This window comes from Nomascus leucogenys, chromosome X, assembly GCF_006542625.1.
Source record: "Nomascus leucogenys isolate Asia chromosome X, Asia_NLE_v1, whole genome shotgun sequence".
Lineage (NCBI taxonomy): Eukaryota > Metazoa > Chordata > Mammalia > Primates > Hylobatidae > Nomascus > Nomascus leucogenys.
Genome location: NC_044406.1, coordinates 7,026,049 through 7,050,987, shown reverse-complemented (window position 1 = coordinate 7,050,987; position 24,939 = coordinate 7,026,049). Strand labels below are relative to the sequence as shown.

At 39.8% G+C, this 24,939-nt stretch overlaps 1 protein-coding gene across 1 annotated transcript in view; it reads left to right on the top strand.

Moving 5' to 3' along the window:
- ANOS1 (anosmin 1) overlaps positions 1 to 24,939 on the top strand; it is a 204,824-nt gene that overhangs the window by 150,504 nt on the left and 29,381 nt on the right. The window contains exons 7-8 of the mRNA XM_003260996.2: positions 12,583 to 12,788; positions 14,939 to 15,083. Coding sequence (XP_003261044.2) covers positions 12,583 to 12,788; positions 14,939 to 15,083 — 351 coding nt within the window. The remainder of the gene's footprint in view (positions 1 to 12,582; positions 12,789 to 14,938; positions 15,084 to 24,939) is intronic.

Below are 24,939 nucleotides of genomic sequence, written 5' to 3'. Positions count from 1 at the left end.
TTAAGCACTCTTTCTCTCAATAACCTCCATTTGAGTAATCGGCAATGCTGCTCCTGCAGCAGTTTGTGGCAAAAGAGGCCTGCAGTCATTCTCGACTCTAAACATTTTCTGCAAGCCACCACAAATCCTCAGATCTGCCTTGATTCACCTTTCCCTGTGTTTCCCCTAATCAGCTCAGTTCTGTCTTTAACTGGAAATTGTATTAGCTTCCTAATCGCATCCCTACTTCTGCCTCCTGGCTTCTGCCTTAAGGCTTCTGGATTCCTGTTTCCTGATCCTGGCCCCTCATTCCTGCTTTCGGATCCCCACTTCCGGATCCTGGGTTTCAGACCCTGGCCTCTCATCCCTGCTTCTGGATTTCCACTTCTGGATCCCCTCCTTTTTAGTCTTCTCTCAACACAGCCACTTGAGTGATCCTACTAAAATCTGAGCCACTTCCCGACAGTTTTTTGCTCAACGTGTCCCAGCAGCTTCCCCCATCTGATTCAGAGTAGAAGCCATGTCCTTTACAATGGATTTTAAGACCCAGTTGACCCCCCTTTCTCCTTCCTCTTAGACTTCATCGCTACCCTCCCTGTTTTCCTGCTCAACATGCTAGGCTCCTCTGTGTTCTCTGAATACTATAATCTTTCCCTTGCTTCAGGATATTGACATTTACCTGGTCCTGGACCGGGGATATGCTCTTCCTTCAGATTGTTGAAAGGCTGCCTGGCTCACCTTCTTTATACAAATATCTCTATTCCAGCAAAACCATCTTTAGCCATGCTACTTATATGTATAAACAAACAAGCAAACAAATCCACGTTGCCCGTGTTGTATTTTTGTTCTTATTTTCTGTTATGACTGTCTACCTTGCCTTAGTATTTTGCTTGTTAATCTTGTCCACTGTTTCTCCTTGCATCCAATTAGGATGAATGTGTGTGTCTGCTTCTGTGTTTCATAAGACCAGATATGTTTTCTTTTTTACTTATTATTCCCACTGCCTAGAACAGTACCTGACACATAGTAGCTGCTCAACAAATCCTTGTTCAATATATGAGGAAATGAGACATGAGTAATAAAACGAGAAGGTAAAGGCAGAAAATGTTGTGTTGTTGTTTCTACCTTTACATTTTCTCAGTAAGGGATGAAGGATCAATCTTTTTGGGTTGGTGGACTCATTCTAGAACCCAGTGATGGTGATAGTTACACAACACAGTAAATATAAGAATGTCAGTGAGCACTTAAGATGAGAGAGTTTTATGGTATGGAAATTATATATTTCAAAAAAGTCGTTAAAGACATTTTTTCCCATTGAGGCTCTTTTCTACATTTGATGAGCTTGAGGAAGGTAGGGAAAGATGTGGCAGCGTCTTGTTAGTATATTGGTTAAGTCTCCTTTAGACATATCCTGGAGGAAGTGTCTTCCACCGTTTTACTGATTTGTTAAACTCCCGTAATCCTGTGATGCATCTTTACGGAAAACATAATGGAATCTACTATGAATTCAGTGCTTACATTTTTGGTTTGTAAGACTGCAAGAACTAACATTTGGGATGCACCTCAAATTGAGACATACGGAAATGTAAATTTTGGGTGTTGTATTAGTCTGTTTTCATGCTGCTGATAAAGACGTACCCAAAACTGGGAACAAAAAAGGCTTAATTGGACTTAGAGTTCCACATGGCTGGGGAGGCCTCAGAATCATGGTGGGAGGCAAAAGACTCTTCTTACATGGTGGCAGCAAGAGAAAATGAGGAAGAAGCAAAAGCAGAAACCCCTGATAAACCCATCAGATCTCATGAGACTTACTCACTATCACTAGAATAGCACGAGAAAGACCTGCCCCCATGATTCAATTACCTCCCCGTGGGTCCCTCCCACAACATGTGGGAATTCTGGGAGATACAATTCGAGTTGAGATTTCGGTGGGGACACAGCCAAACCGTATCAGGTGTATTTGTCAAAGTGAGAGATAGAACAACATTTTAATAATAACTGCAATGACCGTGGTGTTTCAAAAAATGGTGCATTTTCATTCCATAAATGCCAATTTATCCCTGTTTGCTCCAGAACTGAAACTGTGCCAGTCTTCCAGTGGTTTAAAATTACTTTTAAAAAACAGTCACTACTTCCAAGGTAGTAGTCTGTGCAAGGAGTAAGCAATTATCTATTGTATGTGGTTTGGGTAGAGAGACAGTGTTGTTAACTTAAGGCTGGGTCAAGGAAAGCAGGAAGGGTTTTTATTTTTATTTTTTTCATCTACCATGAATATCTCAGCAAATAAAAGTAAAATTAAACAGCAAAAATAGATAAAATGAGTTCCAGTTAGTTTAGGCTCGCTGCATGGGATTCATGGACTATAAAGCTGATTTTCATGGAAAAGCCAAACTTCTTGTCCTTATCTTCTTTATAGTTATTTTAAACACAAAATTAGTCCGTGTTTGGCAAAATGGATGGACTACTATTTAATTTCTTCTTAACTCATTTATTTTCCCATAACTTAGACCTAACTCAACATATCTATTTTTATAGAAAATTCTAAGTTATTCATAGATTAGTAAATTAGTTTCATGCTTTTCCTTTTCCTGGTGAATACCATTTCTGAATATTTTTATTGCTAACTCTTACCTCTCCCAGAAAAAAATGCATAAATATAGGATGGGCAAAATCATTAATGTTTCAAGAGTTTTGGATAATTTTTGTATTTGCCTACTTAAATTGTTTATACCGTATTTCTTCCTGGTACTTGAGACGGGAAATTGGCTTTGAAATTAAAGATGAATAATAGTTTAATAGATTAATGCCTAGTGCTAATTTCTACTTTTTGTCTCTATTTAGAATGTGGAACTGCATCTTTGCACATAGTAAGTTACCTTCACAGGTCATTCCTGGGGGTCTACCTAAAGTTTTCTATCCCATTCCATTTGGAACAAACAACATGAAACCTCTGAGCACAAGATGTTGATATGTCTGCATATTCCTACATAAATAAGTTGATATTTGCTGCTTTGAAACACAGATTTCAACAAATAGAGATTGCCCATCAAAGATCAGACACCTTCAGAACCTGATCCAAGTGAAGGCTTTGAGTGTGAGCAGTTTACTTAGGAAGTGATCCAGGAATGTGGTAGGTAAGAAGGGAAGTAGGACAGGGTGTAGAAGGAATACAATAAAGGGTGAATTATTTACCATAGGCAACCTAAGCTTCCTCTCCACGGGGCACTCAGGGAGCTAGCGTGAAGCTCACACACCTCAGAACTCCTCGCTGGAGAGGGGTTAAGGGTGTTCAAGTCAGTCTTTGTCTGCAGCTGTTCCTAGCGTATCTGGTCTGCATGCTGGCAGAGCTTGCTCTGAGCCCAGACACAGCCTTAGGTGAGGAGGCGTGGGAGGGCATTCAGAAGTTGAGCTGATGTGCCCTGAAACAGCATAGCACAAGAAAGTCAGGGTGGGACCCTGGAAACATCTGTTGTTTACCTCTTGTTTAACTCAACATCAGCGTGATTCCTATTACAGAGTGGATCTAATACATTTTGAATTATGGTTTAAAATAAATATATTATTAGTTTCGTGAATAAAATGTGGTGAAATCATGAAAGGAATTCCCACATTACTAAATATTCCTAATGTTCTTCCTCTATGGCACAAAGTTAATAATCAGACACAGGCATCCCTTTCTAGTTTCTTTTATTTTCGCCTCTCTCATTTCCCAAAATCTGACAAGCTTTACATTATTGTTCACTTCTTGGAATGAGAAGACCACTAATGTCTAACCAACAGAGAGCCCAGATTTTGGGAATGACCAATTTGGAGTCAGGGTTACAAATATAAAAACACCTTTGGGTTCCATGTTGCGGTTGCTTATCTTTTTCAGTAAATTGGTATTTAACCTTTCCTTGATATTGCTGATATTTATCAAATGAGTAAAAATAGTTATTTTACAAATAAACATTTGTATTTTTACAAATAAAGTAAATACAAAATTACAAAATACAAAAATACAAAATATTGCATGCTTAGGATTGGAAATATATATTACTAAGTAGCTACTACCTATTACAAAATAGTATTTACCAGTTTGCTGAATTTGGGAAATAACGTGTTTGTTTCTGGCTACTGTGACTACATCTATGTGTCAGTATAGGTAGTAAAAGAAGGAAGAGTTCTAATTTTGTGGATTGTATAAGGCAAAATCCAAATTCATTTTTCTGATATGTTGCCAAAAGCGGGAAAGCATATGTTTGTTCATTTGAAATTAGTCAATATCAATTTGATATCACAAAATAACACACTTTTAAGGGATCTTATGAAGAAACATAAAAATCCAACTTAAATTATCCTTAACCTAGCATATTATCTTTTAGTTATTATATTCATTTCCCTCTAAATTCCAAGTTCTTCATCCATCTTTTTCTTCTTATTTCCCCATGCGCATAGGATACATTACAAAGGAAAAGGAAGCAGACAGCATTGTTTTCACAGCATATAAGTATCACACTGGATGTTATTCCATGCATGCATTACAGAGTGTCAGTAAAACTAGAGCAGACATCACTGATGGTAATAAAGTTCCCTGTTGCCCCGTGGGGACCCATGACTTTTTACTCTGTTCCACAGCTGCTCGGGATGTGCCATTTCCAATGGGCAAAAGGCTTGGCTGTACATATGTCTTGAAACTATTTAATAGTTGGAAATTTGCCTGCACTGTAGCGTCAGCAGCTTTGCTAAGATTTTTGTTTTTTAAGGGAGAAGGAACACTACCCCAACTGCCAAGTCTGGAAAGAGAAAAAAAAGGTTTAAATATTATTAGAATCAAACTTCTATTTAGTTGAAAACTTTGTGACACAGTTATATTATTGTTTTTAAAATATAACTGCACTTGACCAAAGTTACATCAAGTATATACCATAAGTATACCTTATGAGGTATTCTTACGATGCATTTCAGTGTGAAGTTTAATCTATAGACGTTATTGGTAGAAATGAAATGAGTAAAATCAACATTCATCTTCTTGAAATAGGTATTGTTCTCCATGTGCACATGTGCATGTTTCTTTATGATGATCTATAATCGTTGGCTCTCTTTATAGCCTCGTGGGTGTCTGTATTTAACAAATAGTGTTGGCTTAAACCTAGAGGAGCCTGCCTCAGAAAAAGTGATGGCATTTCTGCTGGGACAAGCAGAAGTGGTCTTTTCCCATGAGATTCATGTCAGTGCAATAATAGGCCTGCATTTCTCCAAGGGTGATAAGTGATTTTATTGTCACTTTACCCAACATAGGCTCAAAGTCTTTCCATTGTGTCAAACCTTCGTGCTTGTTACTTTGCCTGTTTGTGGCATGAAACACAAGAGGTTAAGTGACGAAACCTGAAATTTATCTTTCTGAAATCCAAATGTTCCATCTTTCTCTCCTGAAAGCACCACATCTGATCATCAGTAAAAGGAACTATTTTTCCTCAAGGCTGAAATTGGGTATACAGGCTAAATATTTAGCATATTTTACGTTGGTAATCACACTAATTGTATAGCGTAGAAGGAGCTAATACAGCCTTCCTATTTCAGTTATCTCTGAAAATGTGCTTGCTCTCTGCAGTGTGTTTCTGCAGATAATTGTGAAGATCATAAGGAGGGAGTTGGCATCAAACAGAAAGAGAAGTGAGCTGGGGGAAAATGCCCGGATTTGAGACTCAGAGGAAGGGTTAGGAGAGCACTGGTCTTGTGGTGTGACTCCCATCCTCTCACTTGAAGAGGTAGTAAATCAAACTCTGCTCTTGAAGCAGTGAATCAGACTGTGATCCTCAATTTCCCCATGTCTAAAATGAGAACAATAATGTTAACATTTAATAGACAAAATACAGCTGTATGTTTGTAAAATTAGGGATAAACAGTGCTCATGTCAAGTTTCCTAAACCTAATGTTATCACACTTTTTGAAATTCTCCCAACCAGGGGAGAGCAGTCTGTGGCCCAGGGTCCAAATTTGGCCTGTAACCTAGTTTTGCAAATAAAGTTTTATTGGAACATAGCCACACTCATTTGTTTACATATTGTCTGTGGCTGCTTTTGAGCTATGAGGGCAGAGTTGAGTGATTGTAACGGAGACCATATGGTCCACAAAGCCTAAAATCTTTACTCTCTGGCCCTTTCCAGAATAGGCCTATCAATGCCTGCACTAGACTATTGTAACAGACACTTTCCCCGTTAAAAGGCTTTGAATTTTTACATTCTGCAGGGATATTGTCCCTCATTATGATGGTGGAATATATATGTAGAGTGTGGCATGTAGAGGTGTGTATTGTTAGACCTTCAACCCCATTTTTCTCCTCTCCTTTTTGTTGTCACACCCCTTGTTCTGCCATCAATGATGTGAATGACCTTGGACATATATCTTTACCTCTCTGACCCCTAAAATCCTCACCAGTTAAAAAAATGTGAAATAAGTTGTAAAATTCCTTAGGGCTTTATAATAACGTAGAGTATAGAGTTTCCATCTCTGACTCTCTGGCTCTCATCAGCCACTGTCTATTTATGCATATGTGTATCTATATATGTGTGTGTGTGTGTGGTGTGTGTGTGTGTGTGTGTGTGTGTATTTCACATGGAAATCTCCAACTACGTTTCAAAATTCTAAAACAATTAAAACATCATGCATAATGAAAGAAAACATTCTGTATAATTCAGCCGAATGAATATACCTTGTTTCATAACGTGGGGAACCAATTCTCAAGGCAGAGAATGGCTTCAATATAGAAACTTGTTAGGACTGAGTAAAATGCTTCAGATTAGAGAAACTGGATTGACCCTGTCTCACCTGAACCCCATAGTGAATAAATGGATAAATGAATGGCTGGTTTACAGAGGAGAATCACGGCAATAAACAGGTGATCTCTGCCATTCTCTTTTGGTTTTGTTTTCTTTTTGTTCTTGATTTTTTAAGAGACAGAATCTCACTCTGTCATCCAGGCTGGAATGCAGTGGTGCGGTCATACCTCACTGTAGCCTTGAACTCCCAGACTAAAGCAATTCTCCTGCCTCAGCCTCCTGAGTAGCTAGGACAACAGGCACACAACATCATGCCCCAGCTAATTTTATATTTTTTTCTGTAGAGACAGGGTCTTTCTCTATTACCTAGGCTGGTCTTGAGCTCCTGGCCTCAAACAATCCTCCTACCTCAGGTTCCCAAAGCGCTGAGATTACAGGCGTGAGTCACCATGCCTGACCTCGTTTTACAATTTTATGGTGATTATCTTGGGGGAGAAAGAGATGAGAGTACCTCATCTTGGTAATGGAAGTATGCCATTTGGGTATTGTAAACTCAAAATGGGCCTTCCTTTTGAGAAAATGTAAAGAAAATATTATTAATTCATAACTTTTAAAGCATTATTTTCTCAAATGTTGTTTTCATAAATTGTGTTGTTTCATGTTTCATAATGTTTCATAAAATAGATGATGTTATTCTAGATTATTATGATAACATCTAAGAAAAATTTTCCAGGGCAGGAAATGATACAATGAATAACATAAATTAAAGAAGATGATCAAATTCAGTGACCTTCTTAAATGTTAGTTTCTTTAGAAGAGGAGATTATTTTGAGCTTTTCCTTATGAGCCTAGAATATCTGCAAAATTCATGTGACTACTTATTTTCAGCATATAGACCTTCAAGTGCATTGCCGAGAACACGAACGGCTGTTATTATCTTCACACATTTTAATTCTTCTCTTGCCTTGAAGTGATGATTCAGTTGTAAACTAGGTTCCCTCCCAGAAAGGTTGGTAACTCCCTTTTGTGGGTTAAGGATTGATTCCCATACCAGAGGAAGAGGTGTTGCTTTAATTATTTTATTTCAAACTGGGAAGAACACTCCTTTGATTTTGCAATTCACTTTAGGATCTTGTGATTTAGCAATTCTGATTGACGGGGTTTGAACCTGAAACTGAAATATCACATTACAAATCAAAGCTAACGTTTAGAAGCCTGTCCTTCATTTATTCATTCAGCAATTGCTTACTGAGCACATACTGTGTGCTAGGTGCTCTTCTGGACTCTGGAGATACAGATGTGAAAAAACAGGCAAACATTCCTCCTCTCAGGGAGCTTTCACTATCGTGAGTAGAAGCAGACAGCAAACAAGGTACCTAATAAGTCAGTTTGTGTATTAGTCACGGTTCTCTAGAGGGACAGAACTAATAGGATAGATGTATATATAAAGGGGAGTTTACTAAGGAGTATTGACTCACACAATCACAAGATGAGTTCCCATAATAGGCCATCTGCAAGCTAAGGAGCAAGGAAGCCAGTCCAAGTCCCCAAACCTCAAAAGTAGGGAAGCCGACAGTGCAGCCTTCAGTCTGTGTTCAAAGGTCCGAGTCCCAAAGCTGAAGAACTTGGAGTCTGATGTTCGAGGGCAGGAAGCATCCAGCACGGGAGGAAGATGTAGGCCAGAAGACTAAACCAGTCTAAAGTTTCCATGTTCTTCTCCCTGCTTTTATTTTGGCTGCACTGGCAGCTGATTAGAATGGTGCCCACCCAGACTGACGGAGGGTCTGCCTTTTCCAGTCCAGTGACTCAAATGTTAATCTCCATGGCAGCCCCCTCACAGACATACCCAAGATCAACACTTTGCATCCTTCAATCCAATCAAGTTGACACTCAATATTTACCATAACAGTTAGTAATAAGGGCTTGGAGAATAATAAAGCAAGGCATCATCATGGTGACTTTTTTTTTTTTTTTTTTTTGGTAAATGGAGCAAAGCATATGTAGCTATTTTAAATAGGGTCACATTTAGTAGACCTGCAGCAGGAAAGGAGCCAGCCATGGAGACATCAGGGAAAGCGTTTAGGCAAAGGGAGAGGAAAAGCCTCAGTAGCATCACGGTTTTCCTCTCCAAGAAATAGCATGGGAACCAGTGTGGCTGGGCTGAGGGGGCAGAGGTGATAAAACGAAAGGTGCTCTGGGAGGTAACTGAGGCACGGGTTGCAAGGCATTCAGGAGACTCCTAGGTTTTTACCCTAAGTAAGGAGATTCTGCGCACAGGAGTGACATGGTCTGGCGGTATAATCAGACTGCTGTATTCAGAAAAACCTCTAGGGAGGCAGTGGAGAGCCCTTGGCACTTGGCCCAGGGCATTGGAAGTGGTGAAAGGCAGTTAAATTCCTGTTACACTTTGAAGGTAGTGCTAACACAATTTGCTCAAGAGATATGAGTGGAAAATAAATGTATGACTTCAAGGGTTGGGGCCAGAGCAACTGGAAAGAGCAATTCCCATGTACTGAGATGGGGGTGTCAGTGGTGGGCTGTGCGTTGGGATATGCGTTGGTGGTGGGCTATGCGTAGGGATCACGATTTTGCTTTGGGACACATTAGTTTTGAAATGCCTCTGAGACCTCCAGGTGGAGCTACTGGAAGGTGTTTTTTGAGTATTGATATTTGAATGACATCAATTCGAAAGTTATCAGCACAAAGATTTTTTTAAAACTGTGACACCTGATGAGATCCCTAGAGAGTGAGTGTAGATGAGAAGAGAGAGGCCCCTGAATTCAGATGCAGAACACTCTCCTGTCTAGAGATTATGGGATGTTAAGGATCATGGAGCATGGGGCTGAAAAACAGCTTCTGTTGAAACTGAATGAAAATCCAGTAGAGACCGGGCATGGTGGCTCACACCTGTAATCCCAGCACTTTGGGAGGCCAAGGCGAGTGGATCACCTGAGGTCAGGAGTTCAAGACCAGCCTGGCAAACATGGTGAAACCCCATGTCTACAAAAATACAAAAATTAGCCAGGCATGATGGCAGGTGCCTGTAATGCCAGCTACTTGGGAGGCTGAGGTGTGAGAATCTTTTAAGCCAGGCAGGCGGGCAGAGGTTGCAGTGAGCCAAGATCACACCATTGCACTCCAGCCTGGGTGACAGGGCGAGACTCTGTCTCAAAAAAAAAAAAAAAAAAAAAAATCCAGTAGAGTAGTGTCCTGAACACCAAATGAAGCCTGCATTTCTAAGAGAAGGAAGTGATCAGCAGTGTTGTGAATATTGATGACTGGGGGAGTCCTCAGATGGCTCTGCCAAACCTCCATATTGGGGTGCTTCCCATTCCAATAACGACAGGAAAAAAACATTTCCTCCTTACATATGTGATGTTCAGACCTCATAGGAGCCACCTGATGCAGTACTTTTGACCTGCAGGTCATCTACCTCATATTACCTGTGTGTTTCATGTAAGATATACATAATCCTGGGTCCCACCTGCACTCAGGGAATCAGCATATCCCAGTATAAGTCTTGGACATTCCAGAGATTCCTGATGTTGATTGAGAATGGCTTGACTCAGAAATACCATTTGATCCAGCAATCTCATTACTGGGTATATACCCAAAGGAATAGAAATCATTCTATTATAAAGATGCATGCACACTTGTGTACATTGTAGCGCTATTCACAATAGCAAAGACATGGACCCAACCCAAATGCCCATCAACAGTAGACTGGATAAAGAAAATGTGGAACATATCCACCATGGAATACTATGCAGCCATGAAAAGGAACAAGATCATGTCCTTTGCAGGGACATGGATGGAGCTGGAAGCCATTATCCTCAGCAAACTAATGCAGGAACAGAAAACGAAAGACTGCATGCTCTCAGTTCTAAGTGGGAGCTGAAGGATGAGAACACATGGACGCATGGAGGGGAGCAACACACACCAGGGCCTGCTTGGGGGAGGTGGGGAGGTAGAACATCAGGAAGAACAGCTAAATGGTTGCTGGGCTTAATACCTAGGTGATGGGTTGATTTGTGCAGCAAACCACCATGGCACATATTTACCTCTGTAACAAGCCTGCACATGTACCCTGGAACTGAAAATAAAAGTTAATTAAAAAAAAAATGACTAGCAGTATCACATAATATGCTTTCGATTAGCTTCTTACCTAAAAAATACTATGAAGCTTTCTTATTTTAGAAAATAAAGGAACTAACCTAACTAAATGTCCAGATATGATATATCATGATATATCAGGAAAGCAAGAAATTTCAAAAAGTCCGGGCACGGTGGCTCACGCTTGTAATCCCAGCACTTTGGGAGGCTGAGGTGGGCGGATCACGAGGTCAGGAGATTGAGACCACGGTGAAACCCCGTCTCTACTAAAAATACAAAAAATTAGTTGGGCATGGTGGCAGGCACCTGTAGTCCCAGCTACTCGGAGAGGCTGAGGCAGGAGAATGGCGTGAACCCAGGAGGTGGAGCTTGCAGTGAGCCGAGATCATGCCACTGCACTCCAACCTGGGTGACAGAGCAAGACTCCGTCTCAAAAAAAAAAAAAAAGAAATTTCAAAAAATAACTTATGTTTCCATCATTCCAAAACCACAAATGACTGAAAGTAAAAACATGGTTTTTTTTTCTCCAGTCTTCTTCATTTATATCAAGTTAGATATGACTTTTTTGAGCTTCCAACACAGATGGTGCTATAATTAGAATTATTGACAGCATCTTCCCGTGATGGCATCTTGAAATGAAACCCTCCACTGGTGGTGACCAGCATCTCCATTTGCTCAATTTGTAACAGAAAATGAAGTAAAGACCCTCCAGCTTTGCTATATTTAATCTTCTTCATGTATGTATTTTCAGTGGAGATTTGTGAGGTGGTAATTCCAGCACCTCATCTTTCTCTTGACAGCTGAGAAGGTTTTCGTTAATAAGACAAACCAGAAATGGTACAATCACAAAAATGAATGCTATCCGTAAGTCATCTAGTGTGCAATGTGGATTAAAAATGGTGCAGGTTTTAATTTTTTTTTTCTTTTCTGATTTCCCTTTATTGCTCTTAACTGATGCAAGAATCGCTAGCTACAGGGCACGAAGATGAAAACAATTGCTTTTATGAGCCGAATTTCTTTTTCTTTTCAGAGTGTTAAAAGGTGATTCTTTGTTGCTTACCTATTTAATGTCAATTCACCCACATTGAATTGTACTATATTTTACCAAAATGTATCAATTTCAGCACAGTAAAAATTTGGCTGGGTTGTCGTGGTATGGAAATGCCCACAACGATCCTTCTGTATTACAAATTTGGACCAAACACATTTATCTTGCTGTTGAATACACTATCTTTTAATTTGAGGCTTAACAAGGAGATCTTACTTAACTGCTTGTTTTCAGCTTTGCTTTTCTTTTACTTTTTTTTTTTTTTTTGAGGGGGGAGACAGTGTCTCATTCTCTTGCGCAGGCTGGTATGCAGTGGTGCTAATCACGGCCCACTGCAGCCTTGACCTCCTGGGTTCAAGCGATCCTTCCGCCTCAGCTTACTGAGTAACTGGGACCACAGGCATGCACCACCCTGCCCAGCTAATTTTTTATGTTTTGTAGAGACAGGGTTTCACTATGTTGCCCAGGCTGACCTCAAACTCCTGAGCTCAAGAGATCTGCCAGCCTCAGCCTTGCAAAGTGCTGGGATTACAGACATGAGCCACCATGCCCCTCCACCCCCATTTTCAGCTTTCCTATCTATAAAAAGCAATGCTTCACGTGTTGACCGTGTAGTCATTACATGCCCAAAGATGTTAGTTTTGTGGAGTCATATGATGTGTCTTTGTACTGGGATTTCAGATCCATCTGCCCCACCAGCGCCCGCTAACCTCCGGCTGGCCAACTCCACCATCAACAGTGATGGGAGTGTGACCGTCACTATAGTTTGGGATCTTCCCGAGGAGCCAGACATCCCTGTGCATCACTACAAGGTCTTTTGGAGCTGGACGGTCAGCAGTAAGTCTCTTGTCCCAACAAAGAAGAAGCGGAGAAAGACTACGGATGGGGTGAGTGGGAACTGGAGGAAGGATTGTTCTTCCCACAGAGGGTATTTCAACTCAAGGCAACTGGCCTGAAAAGAGGCCTCTGCTAAACTGAGAGATGCCACGGATGCAGGAAAGCTTCCCTCCCATTCATTTCTACCGAGGAAGTTCACAGAATGCAGGGGCATGCCAGCTGTTTTGCCTTTTATATTTTAGGCAGAAGCATTTGCATTTAGACCATTGACCTACTCCTATCTAAATGTCAGTCACAACTCTGGAAATCAAAGGAACAGTTTAAATGATCCCCATCTTACCTGTCTGGCCATAGGAAATGATATTATGCAAAATGTGCTTTACTTTTAAGTATTTTTTTTTTTTTTGAGAGAGAGAGATCCTTGTAAATGGAAGAGTGAATGTTCATGGCTTTTCTGTTGCGAGATGTTTCCGTCTGTAATCTAATCAATCACTGAGCAGTAACAGCTTAGGAAGGGCACGTCTCACAATATGTTCTTCTCATTGATTAAAAGGATCTGGAGTGATTTATTCATCAGATGCCAAGAAATAAAATCTTCATTGAACCATTTTCTGCAATGAGATTCTTATGATAGCAAGCATCTTGTATTATTTGAAATGCTTACTGCATAAAAATAGTTATTTGTATTCCTTTTAGTATACATTCCTTTATCTTGTTGTCATAAAATTTACATAAATACCTTTTCCTGTCACTTATAAAGTTGAATTCCATAGATAAATGAATGTTTAGAAATGAAAAGATAGCAAGGCTAAAGATTTCAATATCTATGCTCTTCAGAATTATAAAACATGCCTCAAAAAGTCTGTATCGTTGATATTTAGCCACTATACTATTTTAACTTTATTTATTTATTTATTTATTTTGAGACGGAGTCTCGCTCTGTCGCCCAGACTGGAGTGCGGTGGCGCAATCTCGGCTCACTGCAAGCTCCGCCTCCCGGGTTCACACCATTCTCCTGCCTCAGCCTCTCCGAGTAGCTGGGACTACAGGCGCCCGCCACCACGCCTGGCTAATTTTTTGTATTTTTAGTAGAGATGGGGCTTCACCGTGTTAGCCAGGATGGTCTCCATCTCCTGACCTCGTGATCCGCCCGCCTCGGCCTCCCAAAGTGCTGGGATTACAGGCGTGAGCCACCGCGCCCAGCCCCACTTTATTTTTATGAAATTTTATGACAGTTCCATTTTTTATATTGAAGGATTTTGCTACAAATGGTAATGGTAGTGCACACTTATCTCATGATAACAGCTGAAATCTCTGGAAGAGCTGAAATTGGGGAATCACTTAGGAATCTAGAGCAAAAAGGGATGTGATGAAATGCTGACAGGTCCCGCCCTCCAGCCCCCTGCCTAACACATTATGACAGAAAATAATGAAGCACCTTGAAGCATTTTGTCAAGTTAATTTTTCTTTCGTATAGCTTTTGGTAGAAATTTGCTCCTAGAAAATTTAGAACAGATATCAAAGAATTACAATTCGTGCCAATTCATAATTTTTCAGGTATGTGGCAACATAAATCTGTGTTACTTTATTATAAACAGCTCCGTTTCCTTCAAGAGGTGGTGTCTCAGAGTGGAGAGGGCTCAGAATGATTTATTTCCATGATCTGAGACTAATAATTGGCTTAGAAACAGTATTTTCAAAATACATTAGGCCTTTCTATGAAGTTTATTTTTATTTTTTATTTTATTATACTTTTTGAGACAGGGTCTCACTCTGTTGCCCAGGCTGGAGTGCAGTGGTGTGATCACAGCTCACTGCAGGCATAACCTCCTGGGCTCAACCTTCTCACCTCAGCCTCCTGAGTAGCTGGAACTACAGGTGCACACCACCATGCCCAATTAATTTTTTGGTGGAGACAGTCTTGCTATGTTGCCCAGGTAGTCTCAAACTCCTGGGCTCAAGCGATCCTCCCACCTCGGGCTCCCAAAGTGCTGGGATTGCAGTCAGGAGCCACTGCACCTGGCCTGAAGTTTATTTTGATCAGTAGTAAAACTGAATTTTCAGATCCCAAAGATATAGAAAAGTTGGTAAAAGAAATCAGAAGTTGGTATGCTTCATAATGACACATGAGATTTTGCAATGAAGATGAGAGACATGGAAGGTTTATAATGCGTTTTGGGTATATTCTCTTAATTTCTAGTTTCAAAATTCTGTGATCCTGGAGAAACTCCAGCCAGACTGTGACTATGTTGTGGAATTGCAAGCCATAACATACTGGGGACAGACACGGCTGAAGAGTGCAAAGGTGTCCCTTCACTTCACATCGACACGTGCAGCCAGCAACAGTAAGTGACTGTGTCATGCTTTTCAAGATCATTGTGACATGATAGGCGCCATATCACAACAAGTCACAATGGAGGGAGAGTGAGTTTTTGATTTGGAATAATTATATGGCAAATCTTCTTACCCACATGCATGTTACTATAGTATTTAAACTACGACGTACAAAACAGTTTGACTTTTGAATTCTTATGGTTTTTATCTATTGTAGGTGCAATTTTGGTGTTGTAATGGAAATTTAAGAAAACTTATTGTGTCTCATTTTAACAGATTGGCTATTTTTATGTTTACATGATGTGCACATATGCTTACTGCATACTTGTTTTTCAGGAGAATATGTACAGTTAAACTGTTATAACTTGATGTTATTTCTGCTTCCACTGTTTCTGTAGTTTTTTGTTGTCGTTGTTGTTGTTTTGTTTTGTTTTGTTTTGTTTTTTTGAGACAGAGTCTAGCTCTGTCACTCAGGGCTGGAGTGCAATGGCGTGATCTCAGCTCACTGCAACCTTTGCCTCCCGGGTTCAAGTGGTTCTCCTGCCTCAGTCTCCTGAGTAGCTGGGATTACAGGCACGCACCACCATGCCTGGCTAATTTCTGTATTTTTAGTAGAGACAGAGTTTCACCATGTTGGCCAGGCTGGCCTCGAACTCCTGACCTCAGGTAGTCCACCCGCCTCGGCCTCCCAAAGTGCTGGGATTACAGTGTTTCTCTAGTTCTGTATACAATACACTTATTTTTGGGCAATTATTTTACATATTTATCTCCCAAATCAAAGTTGGGCACTTTGAAGGCAGAGACCAAAATATATCATAGTACTGAGAATAATGTGTGTGTATGTACACGAGTGGATGGGGGGCACAAAAAGTGGTGTGGCATGCCTGTTTTTCTTAGTACTACACAGTGGCCATAATTACTGCTTGACAGTTTACCTAATACTCCATTGAGTGAAATTACTAAATCATTCTCATATTGCTTTTCCTTGTTTCTTTTTTTCTTACCTAGTATGTTAGTATGTTTGCTAGGAACTGAGCAAAACAATAGAAGAGTCTTATATGACACTCATATCTGAGTCAGAGAATAAGTTACTTGATGTTTCTGGCTTTGTTCAAACGTCGATACCGGTTAGAACTGCCATGTAGGTGCTCCTAGCAAGGTTTCAGGAAACTGGGACAAATTAAATGAGAGTAGGAGGAAGGAGGCCTTTGTCTCAGGGGCTCCTTCAATGTTGATTTTTTAGGCTAGCAGGACCCCGTCATCATAGCTGCCTTTGATCAGGGCAGTGGGCCTCATTCAGAAGGAGAAGAAGAATGTGTTAAACATTTGTCTGAATTTAGGAAAGGCAATGCTGGCCCTGCAGAGTGAGACACAGGGGTTGCTCATAATTACCTTCCACCCCTGGGAAAACATAGGATCCAAATGGGCAGGTTTGTTTGAAATAATGCTTCAAAAAATGGTCCAGAAACAGATTTATATCTGTTTAAGAAATAGTCTCTTTGGAGATTAAATGGACTTGAAATGGTCAATTTTTATGTGAGTCTCAGTACAATATAAATTTTACCTAAAAGTTCTCATGGAAATGTGTTTAGTAACCTCATTCATTTTTAATCCATTCATCCATCTACTCACCACATTGAAATTGTATGCCTATGAATTATGACGTCACTGTCTAATGCCAGGAATACTATATTATACTTATATACACACTATATGCTGTAATACACTATATATACTATATATACACACTATATAGCAATATGTTCCATAATTTTCTATAAATAGAGTGCACATAGGTATATATGTACACATATGCACACATATACATGTGTCTACAAATACACACAAACACGCACGTAACTATACACACATACATACTCATACACATATATACACACACATACGGTATTCCTAGCACGATGATGTATTTTGGTTTCTGCCTTAAAAGTGCCTAATTTTGAATTTGGGAGATAAATATGTAAAATAATAACAAAGATCTGTGTGTTGCATACAGACAGAACTACAGGAAACAGTGGAAACAGAAATGACCAACATGGAGGTGGGGAATGAGAGTCACATCATCCCTCATGAAGTCCTGAAGAGTGAGCCGTCTGCAGGCCCACAAGGAGTGGACATCATTCCACACAAACGCAGCAGTGTGGATGAGTAGAGAGTTAGAGAAGCGCATTGCATGGGCAGAGAACTCAGCGTGAGGAAAGAATGAAGGTGGATGGGCCACTGGTCTCTCCCCTGGAGGTCTCATTGAGTTGCAAGGATTTAACCACCGTCTGTGTGCTAATGACTCCCTGCCCTCCCACCCTGACCACTCTTTGAACTCCGGAGTCCTACATTCAGCCACCCACTTAGCACCTCCACTTGGATGGCCTGCAGATATTTCAAATAAAATGTTCAAACACGAGCTCTGGATTTTCGCCCATACCTGTTCCTCTCCTGGGCTCGCCTATCAATAAACGGCACCAACATTCACCCTTTTGCTCAAGCCAAACACACAGAAGTCATTCTTCATTTTTCTCTGTTTTTTTCTCTCCAGAAATTCAATTCTTCAGAAAGTCCTTTTGTCTCTAATTTTAAATTCCATATGGAATCTGTCCAGTTCTTTCCTTTGTTCACGCTATTGTCTTTCCTATAAATTGAAATAGTCTCCTAATTAGTATTATGTTTCTGCTCTTTCTTAAATATCTGTTCTTTATAAGGAGCAGTCAAAGTTTTCTTTAGAAAATATCAATGTAGTTACAGATCTCTCTCTTTTTGGAATTCCACTCTCAGGACAGCTACCTAGTTATCTTTAATTCTGTCCCCAAAACTTCATCCTTCACTATATTCTTCTATATTCCTTACCAACCCCCTTCTCAGGCCAAAATCCTTTAAACTTCAGCTTCATGCAAGAGCTGTCTTTCTCTACTGGTGGTGGAGATTTCATCTATTGTATAAAATAAGCATGTCTTTTAGTCTCCTGGTTCTTCCAATAAACAACATTCTTTCCCCATTAGAAACTGGTATGGGATTGCAAATTCCCATAATTTAATATCTGTTAATTTCCAGAACCAAAAGCGAGGAGAAAAAAAGTCCAACTTCAACTTGTCCTTGTTGAGGTTACATTATCTAGAGCCTTGTCATGGTCCAGCCCACAGACAAAACTTTTATGGAACCCTGGATCTCTGTAGCATATCCACAGCTTCTTCACCCTTCCTGGGGCATCCCCACACAACCCTGTAACTCAGGGAGATATTCTTTAATTAGGTCCTTCTGCTACCCTCTCAAGTATGATTATAAACCTTTTTCTCTCCTTTGAGCCACATTACACATGGAGTGCACAGTCCCTAAATCCCTTCCTTTCAGTAAGCCATGCAGTTCCCCATAAATATAAACATATCTATTCTCATGTCCATGTTTATCTTCTCCTGTCTTCTGTATTCTAAAGTGGAGGCATCCTTCCTTCTGTATGTGGTGGACTTCACCATGTAGTTTCTAGACCTATTCCTTCCCAACTCAGATACCTGCATCCACTGAAGTCAAATCTCATCTACGTCAGAGACCATGGATTATCTATATATGTGGTCACAGTATCCGTCATAATCCCTGGCATATAAACACGGCAACAAAAATATTTTTGAAACCAAGTTAATTAGTTATCCCCTCATTTGCCTACAACCTCAACCTATTCCTCTCCACTGGCTTGATCTGCTCAGCTTCCAGTTCTAAAGCAAACCTTTCATTGATGCTGATTTCATTCTAGCTACCATCTTATCTTTCTCCTTTCCACATTTTTTCTCAAGTTTCTGCAATCTATTTTTCAATCTCACTTTTCCACCAAATCTGCCCCTGCTAATTTCTAAGTCTTCTAAGTCTGGTGGATGTTTTCCATTGTAATTTTATTGACCATTTCTGATGAGTTTGTCCTTGTTTAACTACACTTTCCCTATTGTTACATCTTGACCTTTGTATGTTTGACTCCCAGATGTCTTAATTTTTCTCATACCTCAGTTTCCTTGTAGGATCTCCTGCCTCCATCCAGCTCTTGGACATTGGAACTCTCCAGGGTTCTGCCTTATCTGCTCTGACAACTTAGTCACTACCTACTCATGGTCCGTTCTCAATGACTCAGCTCCAGCCTTAATTTCTCCACTAATACCAGATGTCTCTAGCCTGTCATTCCCTGTATCTGAATGTCACACAGGCATCTCAACCTCAACATACTCCACGTTGAACTCACTCCCTCCACTTACAAAGCTTGATGTTCCCATGTATCTCTGGTCTCCATTGAGGTTACTACTGACCAGAAACTTGGGAGACTTCCTTTTACCACTTCCTGTTCACTTCAGTTTGTTTCTAGGTCCTGCAATTATTTCAGGACCCACAGGTTTCTTGAATTTTCCAGGAACATAGTAAGAGCTCAGTAAATTAATTGCAACTCAGCTGAATGCACCTGTCTTTCCATTCCACCAGCTCTGTGCCATACTCTAACACTACAGCTTTCTTAAGCTTTCATCTGCTACGGTCATGAATACTAAAGGGGAAGAGAGAAAGAAATGGCTTTTGGTGTCATCTTGGAACAACCAAGGTTGGACATCTTTTACAAGCCATTTGCATATTTTAACTGTGTCCTCCAAGAGTTTGTGTTTTCACTTGGTTGACTATTCCAAAGGAATTATCTTTGCCAGTGAGAGTTTTTAGCCAGGTGGGGAGACACTAGAATTATGGCAGTTAAATGAACAAAACAGGCAGTTAAATGAAAGAAATCTGTTTGACCGATTGATTCCCTGTGTTAAGGTCCTTTGCTAAATTATCTTTTAAAAGTAGGTAATACTTTAGCTGACCAATTAAGAGATATGGTAGTTAATTAAGACATATGGTAGTTAACCTATCAAAGACCACTTTATTCTCAGAACTGATTCCTCTTACATAGATTAGAAAAGGAATAAAAGAAAAGTAAGAAAAAAGAAGTCATAGTGCAAATTACCTATAGTAACACACATTGTTTGGGTCTCAGGTGATTCCACAGAAGAGATTGACTTTTCAACGGATTATGTAGGATACAGTTGAATGTTTGTCAGGATTTTATATCCCAATGTTGATATATAATCTCATAAACACTAGTCTGTGACTTTTATAAGAACATTATATATTTCATCATGAACCAACTAGAAGTAAAGAATAATTACAACGTTATAGTATAAGCAAGGGAAATTACATTTTATAGGAAGGAGAGTAGTAAATGTCAGTATATAAATTACTTTTTGAATTATATTTTTCCAGGTCTGCGGGCTGCTAGGTGTTTTAATGATAAACATTTCTATTCAAGTGAAGGCTGAATGTTCATGCAGTTTTATGAAAGAGTCCCTTGAAGGAAGTATGATATAACATTGTCTTTAATGGAAAGGTAGCTTGTTTCTTTGAAGGCAGGAGGAATATTTTCAAGTTTGACAGGTTCCAAATGTTTTATAGTTGCCTCATGGAACTGGAATTATTTTCTGGCTCTCCAGAACAAGAATAGATAGGAGAGAAAATACTCTGAATCTCTTGATGATCTATAAAATTAATCAAAACTTGGATGTTTGAAAAATAGTGTACATATTTTATTTTCTTAATTTCTATGACTATCGAAGAGTGTAAATCAGACATCATAACTTTTTCAGAATATTGTAGATATGATATTCCATTTTTGCTTATTACTGAAAGTGGAGGAGACATTCTTATAAAGTCAGGGTCATACTGCTAGCATTGTAGTATGCACCTTATCTGTTTTTTACCCATGGCATGTGTCAGCAACACTAATTGTTGGTGGATTTCTCTTCTTGAATCATTTTAATAAAGCAACAATGGTTCAATCTTAAGATATATAAAAATATGTTTTTACATCTATAATTAAATACTAAAGTTTGCCTAGGGCTGGGTGTGGTAGCTCACGCCTGTAATCCCAGCACTTTGGGAGGCCAAGAGGGGCAGATCACTTGAGGTCAGGAGTTCAAGACCAGCCTGGCCAACATGGTAAAACCCCATCTCTACTAAAAATACAAAAATTAGCCGGCCATGGTGATGCGCGCCTGTAGTCTCAGCTACTCAGGAGGCTGAGACACGAGAATGGCTTGAACCTGGGAGGCAGAGGTTGCAGTGAGCTCAGATCATGCCAGTGCACTCCACTACAGCCTGGGTGACAGAGTGAGACTCTGTTTAAAAAAAAAAAAAAAAGAAAAGAAAGAAAAAGTTTGCCTAGGATGTAAAGCAAGTAGGAAGACAAGATTGACATTGAGCTTAAACCTAGTATCTAAACATAGTGTCTATCTAAACCTATTATCTGTTCTAGTTTTCTGCTGGTGAGTTCTCAATATTATCACAGATTATTAGAAACATAAATGGGTTTGTGAAAATCTTAGCCTGGCTGGGCACAGTAGCTCATGCCTATAATCCCAGCAATTTGGGAGGTCAAGGTGGGAGGATTGCTTGAGGCCAGGAGTTGGAAACCAGCCTGGGCAACATAGTGAGACTGTGTCTCTTAAAAAAAATTAGCCGGCCAGGCGCGGTGGCTCATGCCTGTAATCCCAGCACTTTGGGAGGCCGAGGCAGGCGGATCACGAGGTCAGGAGATCTAGACCATCCTGGCTAACATGGTGAAACCCCGTCTCTACTAAAAATACAAAAAAAAAAAATTAGCCGGGCATGGTGGTGAGCGCCTGTAGTCCCAGCTACCCTGGAGGCTGAGGCAGGAGAATGGCGTGAACCTGGGAGGCAGACTTTGCAGTGAGCCGAGATTGCGCCACTGCACTCGAGCCTGGGTGACAAAGCAAGACTCCGTCTCAAAAAAAAATTAAAATAAAATAAGATAAAATAAATGATTCTCAGTTATCCACACATTGATTTGAACTCTTTAAGCTAAAATAGCCTGAATGTGAATCTAACAAATGTGCGTTTTTATTTTCCTTTCATCTGATCCGTTGGATAGACAATTCATTGGGCATGCCAGTGTCAGGAAAAATTGAGTTGATGTAGATTATCTTCTGGGGTCCACAGCTTTCCTTGGCTGATCTTGTCTTACCCCAGGTTGGGCGTGTTCTCTCCATCTCATCTTTCTGTCTTCCTCTCACCTGCCCAAGAATGCAAACCTCACTGCTTTTATTAGAAGAGTTTCAATAACACATTGTTTATAGGCATAAAATCAATACAGCTTACTTACCCTTTTATCTCTCAGAGGGCTATTTGAATTCAGAAAGCAGAAAAGTCTTGCATCAAAGGGCAGAATTTCTATGTATGCAACCTCTAAATTCAGTGAGTGGGTGATGGAGAAATTTGGGGCCTAGGGAAATTTTTGGTGTCTTAATTATTAAACCATATAAATGGGTACTCTGTAAGACTCAGTACATGGTGATGGAAACAGAAGTTTGGCATGGGATGGCCCTGGGATTAAATTTCACCTTCACTCTTTGACTTATGTGAAACTGGATACAATTCTTAGTATTTTTGAGTGCTGCTTTTTTCATCTTCGGTATACGCTAATTCCTCTTTCTCAAGGGTCTGCAAACTATGGCCCACAGACCAAATCCAGCCCCCTCCTGGTTTTGTAAATAAGATTTTATTGGCACAGGGTCACATTTGCTTACATATAATTTACATATCATGTCCGGCTGTTTAGGGGATACAACAGTAATTGAGTAGTTGGGAGAGAGACCAGTCTGCAAAACCAAAAACATTTACCATACGATGCACAGAACCAAAAATATTTACTATCTGGCCATTTAGGAAAAGTTTACTGACCTCTGCTTAATTTCATAGGACGGCTCTATGAATATAAATTAGTGTCAAAATTTACCACCCCAACCAAGCCCCCCAGGAACACACCTGGAGTCAAAAGTGAGGTTCAGTGGCATGTACCTATACTCCTAACTACTTAGGGGGCTCAGGTGGGAGGATCACTTGAGCCAGAAGTTGGAGACCAACCTGGGCAATGGTGTGAAACCCTGTTTCCAAAGAAAAAAAAATATTAGGTTTATTGCCCTTTCTGCAACATGTTTGAATCTCATGTTAAAGGATTACTGTATTGACATAAATAAAACACCCCAAATAGCCCCAGGCAAATGAGTATTTGGTAATATATTTGGTATAAACAGCCATCAATTCATAATTTTATTTATTTCATTTCATCCAATACATATTAGGCAGCTACCGTGTGCATGTTTCTGAGCTAGGCAGTTGCCATCCAAGGAAGATTAGGATGAGCTCTGTTTTGTAGAGGACTTCTGGGTTGAGTTTGAGGAACAAATTAAAGAAGAAAAAAATTACTTAAAACTGAAAAAATACAGGAACACAAAAGAGTGGTGTGTTTTGATTTACTCTGGAAAATCTTCACCAGGGAGAGCCTCTGAGAAGTTTTCATGGGCAAAGAAGGTTGACAAAAACAAGTAGTGCTGGTCCATTCTGAGCTAAAGCAATCAGAAGTATAGATACAAAGAAAACCAGCAGATTTGGGGAATTAGGAATGGCACAAGAGAGAAAGATACAGCTAAATTAAAACAGAATAATAAAAAGCAAACTAAAACTAGAGTCAGATCATGACTCTACACAACAACACAGTAAGAAATGACCTAGGCTAAGAATGAAATCTTGAACTACCTGATTCAAAGATATATTTAATGGTGTTTTGATTTATAGTAGCATGTCTCTATCTCCCACTGGATGTGGGATACATAGGGCTTGGAATCCGTCTTGTTCAGTTTTATGGTGTCCTAGTGTTGCAACGAATATGTGTTGAATACACTTTTAAATGGACAATAGGGAAAAAAAAGTTCATGCTTTTAAAAAGCAACCAATAATGAACATGTGAACATACTCTCGCCTCATCTTTCCTAAAGTGTCCTGGTTTCTTCACAAAATACCATGTCACATGGCAGCAGTTATATTCCCATGGCTCGATTCCTCAGAAAACTTGTGGCCACTTTTTTGAAGAACAGAAACAGTGGCTGGTCAGACTGATGCTCTTCCACTGGGCAGGTGCCTTTGGTCAAGCTCACTGCCGGCACACCATCATTAGAGCAGATTTGTCTGATGGTATTTCGGGAGCCCCTCAGGTACAAAAACTTTATCTCTGCAACTCCTAGCTCAATGCCTGGCTCTTGGGAAGTGCTCAGAATTGCTGACAGAAAGAGCTAATTACTGAATGGGTTCTTGTATTCCATTGCCCAACCTGATGTACTGTTGCCTTTGCATTTCATTTCATTTGCTGAATATTTTAAAGTTTCACTTTAATGTCTGTCAGAATTTGGACGTCTGTCACTAATCTGAATGGCACACAGATTGGTTGCTGAGTGTTGAAGCTGAAGTTGGCATTGCCACCTGAGTAGGTGCAATTTGCTCCTTACTATTTATTTGACAAAGCTGAACCATATTTCCGTTTAGAGCCCTGCACCAAGTATTGATGTATAATGCTCATACTTCCACATTACATATGGGTTTTCCACGAAAACCTATCTACTGTTTTCACGAAACGGTATTGTAGTATTATTTTATTTTCCTCATAACTATAAAAAAATCTATAATGAGAAATATTATTTATACTTATTATTTACATTGGAGCATCTTTCAAGCCTGGTGAATATATGTTACTTACCAAATTAAATACTGGGGATTACATGTAATATACTTTTCGTATTCCAGTGGATTTTGAAGGGGGGGTTCATTAACTTGAACATGAAAGAACATGCAGTTATACCATCTTTTACTTAAAAAAAAACAGACAATATGACTAAATAACAGGATGAAATGAAGTACACTGGGACTAATATCAGGTTATATAATAATGATTATTATTATTTTTATTATACTTTAAGTTCTGGGATACATGTGCAGAACATGCAG